This window comes from Oncorhynchus nerka, linkage group LG12 (assembly GCF_034236695.1).
Source record: "Oncorhynchus nerka isolate Pitt River linkage group LG12, Oner_Uvic_2.0, whole genome shotgun sequence".
NCBI classification, from domain to species: Eukaryota; Metazoa; Chordata; class Actinopteri; order Salmoniformes; family Salmonidae; genus Oncorhynchus; species Oncorhynchus nerka.
In genome coordinates, this window is record NC_088407.1 from 91,333,259 (window position 1) to 91,340,006 (window position 6,748).

General features: G+C 38.9%; 1 protein-coding gene across 1 annotated transcript; it reads right to left on the reverse strand.

The window, feature by feature from the left end:
* Nucleotides 1–1,515: 1,515 nt before the first annotated feature.
* Nucleotides 1,516–2,520, reverse strand: LOC115127747 (homeobox protein Hox-B1-like). Its single transcript, XM_065025041.1, has 3 exons — nt 2,136–2,520; nt 1,846–2,024; nt 1,516–1,725 (listed from the first exon to the last, which is right to left on the reverse strand). Exons 1-3 carry the CDS (start codon nt 2,518–2,520, stop codon nt 1,516–1,518), a joined length of 774 nt encoding a protein of 257 aa, XP_064881113.1.
* Nucleotides 2,521–6,748: the final 4,228 nt, after the last annotated feature.

Sequence of the window (6,748 nt, forward strand, 5' to 3'; positions counted from 1 at the left end):
GCAGTAAGGGTTGGACAGTAAGGGTTGGACAGTAAGGGTTGGACAGTAAGGGTTAGGGTTATACAGTAAGGGGTTGGACAGTAAGGGGTTGGACAGTAAGGGGTTGGGCAGTAAGGGTTGGACAGTAAGGGTTGGACAGTAAGGGTTGGACAGTAAGGGTTGGACAGTAAGGGTTGGGCAGTAAGGGTTGGACAGTAAGGGTTATACAGTAAGGGTTGGACAGTAAGGGTTAGGGTTATGAAATTGCTCTGCATTTCAAGGGTTTACGTTGTCTAGAGACAGTGGACAGTAAGGGGTTGGACAGTAAGGGGTTGGACAGTAAGGGGTTGGACAGTAAGGGTTGGACAGTAAGGGGTTGGACAGTAAGGGGTTGGACAGTAAGGGTTATACAGTAAGGGGTTGGACAGTAAGGGTTATACAGTAAGGGTTATACAGTAAGGGGTTGGACAGTAAGGGTTATACAGTAAGGGGTTGGACAGTAAGGGGTTGGACAGTAAGGGGTTGGACAGTAAGGGTTGGACAGTAAGGGTTGGACAGTAAGGGTTAGGGTTATGAAATTGCTCTGCATTTCAAGGGTTTACGTTGTCTAGAGACAGTGGACAGTAAGGGGTTGGACAGTAAGGGGTTGGACAGTAAGGGGTTATACAGTAAGGGTTATACAGTAAGGGTTATACAGTAAGGGGTTGGACAGTAAGGGGTTGGACAGTAAGGGGTTGGACAGTAAGGGGTTGGACAGTAAGGGGTTGGACAGTAAGGGGTTGGACAGTAAGGGGTTGGACAGTAAGGGTTGGACAGTAAGGGTTATAAACCCAGTGTTTACGTTGTCTAGAGACGGTGGACAGTAAGGGGTTGGACAGTAAGGGTTGGACAGTAAGGGTTGGACAGTAAGGGTTGGACAGTAAGGGTTATACAGTAAGGGTTATACAGTAAGGGGTTGGACAGTAAGGGTTATAAACCCAGTGTTTACGTTGTCTAGAGACAGTCGACAGTAAGGGTTATACAGTAAGGGTTATACAGTAAGGGTTGGACAGTAAGGGTTATAAACCCAGTGTTTCCTAAAATAGTAAAGACACTGATTTTATTTTATGAATGTCTCTGAAATTCCACCAAACCAAAAAATATAAGTTTTTAATTATTCTGCCAACTCAATTTTCCATATGCATCGCTATATTCCGATATGATTCAAGATCAATTAATTAGACTCTGTTAGATTTCTCTTTAAGTTTTCTTCAATTCGTTTTTTTAGTGATATCATTATTTAAGAACTACTGATAAAGAAATGGACACACATGTGGATATAGATTTAGAAAATATATTTCTTGCATGTGTCAATCAGAATATACAAACATTGATTTCATAAAAAGAGACTGAAAGTCTTAAAAGCAATAAACATGTTTAAATAGAGCCTCATATCTATTCATTAAATATTTATACAGTAATGGGTAGTGATGCCCTCGTCCCCCAGTGGCATATAGGACTGTCTGGTTTAGTTCATGTTCTGTGGTCCAAGACGGGTCAGCAGTGGTCAGGGAGCCCATCTATATCCACATCTGATCCTGTGTCTGAGGACTCGATCTCCTCCTCCTCATCTCCCTCCTCCAGACCCTGAGAACCAGGACTCTTCGCTGGGATTACGACCAGGCCCAGTTTAACCAGCTTGGCCTGCTGCTGCTCCAGACTCTGCTTGCGCCATTTGATGCGTCGATTCTGGAACCACACCTTGACCTGAGAACATTTATTTCGTTAAATTCTATTTGTTGTTGTTGATTTAAAAAATAAAAATAACAATTAAATTGGAACTTTGCTTTAGTTCAAAGAAAGTTGGATTTGGAATCTGATTTGTACCTGAGCTTCTGTGAGCTGCAGACCCGAAGCCAGTAAGAACCTCTCCGAGCCGACCATGTACTGCTGCCGGGCGAACTCCTTCTCCAGCCGATCCAACTGCTCGTTGGTGAAGCTGGTGCGTATCCGCTTGGATTTCCCTCCCTTGTGTTTGAATGAGTGGGACTTTGACAGACCTCTTTCTGTGAAAGGAGACAGACGGACAACACTTTAAACCCGTATCGTGTTTTTCTTTTAGGCGATTGTGTTTAGTTTGCGTCATGGAATAGGCTAGAATGGAACGTTGGATTAACGCTTACCTTGTATACGAAAGGCCCCACGGCATGACGCGTGGTAAGAGAACGGCAGGCAACAATAGATAGAGTATCCGGGTTGTGTGTGACTGTGTACCGGCGTGTGCTGCATGTTGGGTGAGTAGAGGTACTGTGACAGTGCAGAGCTCATCTGGGTCTGGAAGGGAAGTAGTGGCGGTGCGGTTTGGTTTTTGGGACTCGTCCAGTCTCTGTGCGTCTCCACCGGCTTGGCGAGCAGAGCATCGATGGTGAAGGACTTCCCGCTGGCAGGCTTGGTCGCCACTGCGCACTGGCTGCCGGTGGGCTGTGCATAGAGCGATGCGTAATGGCGCATGGCGGAGTACCCGTACGCGTCCACTCTTGTTGGTCTGTTTGGTACTTGCATGATGTCAGTCTCGATGTTTAAGGAAAAAGCGAGGAAAATAAAATGATCTTAGGTCCAAGGTAGGTTGTGTCTCCTGGTGCAGCGAGGAGAGGAGTACTGCTCCCCACTGAAACACGTCCCTTTTATCCACTCCCCGGACCTTGAGGTGTCAACAGCCCCCCAGCGGGCCTTTGTCTTTCTAAGTAGTCAGATGAGAGGAAGGAGCATCCCGACAACCTATCCAATTCGTTGATGGATGGTACAAATACCCTAATAGAACAAGACTGTTGAGGCAGAAGCAGTTTGAGGGTGGGTGGGTTTAAAAGGTTTTAGTGGGATACAAATTCTTTGCGTGGATCTGAACCCCGAATGTAATTACAACGGAGAAGCCCTTGATGTCCCTTTTAAATCAAAGCTCGCCGACAGATGTTGCAGCAGAACAAATAGCTTCACCATTGGACTGGGACTTAAACAAGGAGTAACATTAAAATCACATTGTAGACAAGTCTACTGCTCAGTTAGATGCACAGCTAACAATGTCAGGAGTCTCAGAACTTAATTCAGGGATTCGTTTTGATTGAAGAAAATTAAGTTTTCCCTAAGAGTCCGGAGACAATTATCCGTTTTATTTTGTAGGTGCGTTATATGGGTGTGTGATTCAAACGACCACGCGTCTTCAGGCTTGTATATGCATTCTACTGAATAAAATAAAAGCCTACTAAAATAAAGAATGATGTATTTTTTTATATTTTTTTGTCCATTTTCTGTATGAAACTATCTAAGTAAACAAACTATTCACTCTTCCTCCTGAAACTCGTTATAATTATATGACGATAGGTCGTTGTCCAAAGTGTGTGTTTTTACACTTGTAGTGTCACCCGAAATGGAATAACAAGTAGGGCAATCGGACGAGGCGTCAGATTCAGCAGGTCGGGTGCGCAGAAAGAGAGCCGCTAATGGTTGACTAGCTGCTACGTCACCTATCCCAGTCAACGCATTAATCTACACCTTGATCTCTTCATCACAACACAGAGAGGTGATGACAGAGAGGCTTCTCTGGGCTGTGCATCAAACAGTTTAACTTGTATACTCTCGTCATTAATTCATGACTTCTTTTATTGCACGTTTTTTGAAATCTATTGTAGTGATGAAAGAGTGCATTATATTCTACAACCGTTAAATGAGATATTTGGGCATTGGGTTGACATCAAATCTTCATAAAGAGAGCAGCTTGCCAAGTATTGTTTTTTTTTCATGCGTCAATTGAAAAGCATCGCGGCTTCTTCAAAGTAAGTGATTTGCTTTCTTACACTACTTTAGGACAAAGCCTCCTCTTTCAATCTGCGATTATGACCAGCTCTGCAAACTCTACCAGCTAATTTCCCTCATTTGGAAGCACCGGGGAGTCTTAACGCAAGCTTTAATTGTTTGAACACATTTGAACAGTGAAAAGAATCGTCAGTCACTTTGACTTCAGAGCCGTTGAATGTATTCTCTTGTAGCTGACACTGTGATGCCTAATGAACAAGGCAAACAGAGCCTTTCTCGACTCGGCCTGAACAATGATAAAAGGCTTCTGATGCATCGCCGGCCAGACCACACACCCCAGCCGCTCGTGTTTGCTGTCAGTGTGTTTCACAACTGGAGAAACGAGGACTATGATGTTACTTGAGCCATCCATAGTGCTGCCCAGCCCATCCCCTCCCCCTAGTATAGCCCGGAACATCTGGGTCACTGTTTACTTAACCTTCACGGACCTGAGAAAGTAGCATCAACTCATCACACAGGCTTTTTATTTTTTTTATTTTTACACAATGATATCAATGCTAGAATTGATCTGACACTCCAGTCAACTGATGGACTACTAGACTCAGTGCAGTAGGGTGTCTGGGGACAGTGATGATAACAGTTTGGGATTATGGTCACATGAGGAAAATCATCTCACTGATTCCTTAGGTTATGATTCCTATATGCTGCCAACAGAGAGAGGATGGAAGTGGTGGGCAAATTCAAGATCAACCCTCTCCTCTCCTTGTGTATTGGAGCCAGACAGGGAATACACTCTGGCCCATTGTCCAATAGGCCTCTTTTTATAAGGGGGGGGGGTCCACTGACCAGCCCATCCTGTCCATCAAAGACCTGAAAGACACCCCCCCCCCCCCCCCCAGGCCAGCCCAACACACTCTCTTCACTGACCCAGAGACGCACAGTTTGAATGAACTCAAAACATTAGCCTTCTGACACCATCTTTACTTCAAACTAGGGTAGCCTAGTGGTTAGAGCGTTGGACTAGTAACCGAAAGGTTGCAAGTTCGAATCCCCGAGCTGACAAGACACAAATCTGTTGTTCTGCCCCTGAACAGGCAGTTAACCCTCTGTTCCTAGGCCGTCATTGAAAATAAGAATTTGTTCTTAACTGACTTGCCTAGTAAAATAAAAAAACTAGTCTCCCTAGGCAGACGGGTCCCTCCCACACTAACAATGTTCCAGCACAGGTCTGGGATTTCAAAACTACCTCAAACCAAAAGTCATTTCAACAATGAGTTAGCTAACTTCAGCCTGAACTCCTCTTAACATTTTACACACAATGAAATATGTTGCAATAATTTGATGAGTACTAATGGCTGTAATGTTCCCTATAGCCACGCCCTGAACCACGCCCTGAACCACGCCCCGAACCACGCCCGAACCACGCCCCGAACCACGCCCCAAGCCACGCCCTGAGCCACGCCCTGAACCACGCCCTGAACCACACCCTTAGCCTAACGAGTGTTGGGCTAGTAACGGAAAGGGCGCTTGTTTGAATCCCCAAGATGGCATGGTGGAAAAATCTGCCATTCTGCCCTTGAGCAAAGCAGTTAATCCCCAATGACTTCCTGGGTGCCGATGACGTGGATTAAAGCAGCCCACGTAGAGGGTTGAGTTCAATGTGGAGACACTATTTATATAAACTATATTTATATGGACTGTATTATATAGACTATATTTATATACACTATATTTATATACACTATATTTATATACACTATATTTATATACACTATATTATATATACACTATATTTATATACACTATATTTATATGGACTGTATTGATATGGACTGTATTATATACACTATATTATATACACTATATTATATACACTATATTATATATAAACTATATTTATATGGACTATATTTATATACACTATATTATATACACTATATTATATACACTATATTATATATAAACTATATTTATATACACTATATTATATACACTATATTATATACACTATATTATATATAAACTATATTTATATGGACTATATTTATATACACTATATTATATACACTATTTTTATATACACTATATTATATACACTATATTATATACACTATATTATATATAAACTATATTTATATGGACTATATTTATATACACTATATTATATACACTATATTTATATGGACTGTATTATATAAACTATAATTATATACACTATATTTATATAAACTATATTATATAAACTATATTTATATACACTATATTTATATAAACTATATTTATATAAACTATAATTATATAAACTATATTTATATACACTATATTTATATACACTATATTATATACACTATATTTATATACACTATATTTATATACACTATATTATATACACTATATTTATATACACTATATTATATAAACTATATTTATATACACTATATTTATATGGACTGTATTATATACACTATATTATATACACTATATTTATATACACTATATTTATATATACTATATTATATACACTATATTATATACACTATATTATATATAAACTATATTTATATACACTATATTTATATAAACTATATTTATATAAACTATAATTATATAAACTATATTTATATACACTATATTTATATACACTATATTATATACACTATATTTATATACACTATATTTATATACACTATATTATATACACTATATTTATATACACTATATTATATAAACTATATTTATATACACTATATGTATATAAACTATATTTATATAAACTATATTTATATACACTATATTTATATAAACTATATTTATATACACTATATTTATATAAACTATATTTATATAAACTATATTTATATACACTATATTTATATACACTATATTTATATAAACTATATTTATATACACTATATTTATATACACTATATTATATACACTATATTTATATACACTATATTATATACACTATATTTATATA

Coding starts and splice junctions, on each gene's coding strand:
- LOC115127747 (XM_065025041.1), bottom strand. CDS start 2,520: ATGCAAGTACCAAACAGACCAACAAGAGTGGACGCGTACGGGTACTCC. Junction 2,025..2,135: donor CTTTCGTATACAAGGTAAGC/GTTAATCCAACG, acceptor CTCCTTTCACAG/AAAGAGGTCTGTCAAAGTCC. Junction 1,726..1,845: donor TGCAGCTCACAGAAGCTCAG/GTACAAATCAGA, acceptor AAATGTTCTCAG/GTCAAGGTGTGGTTCCAGAA.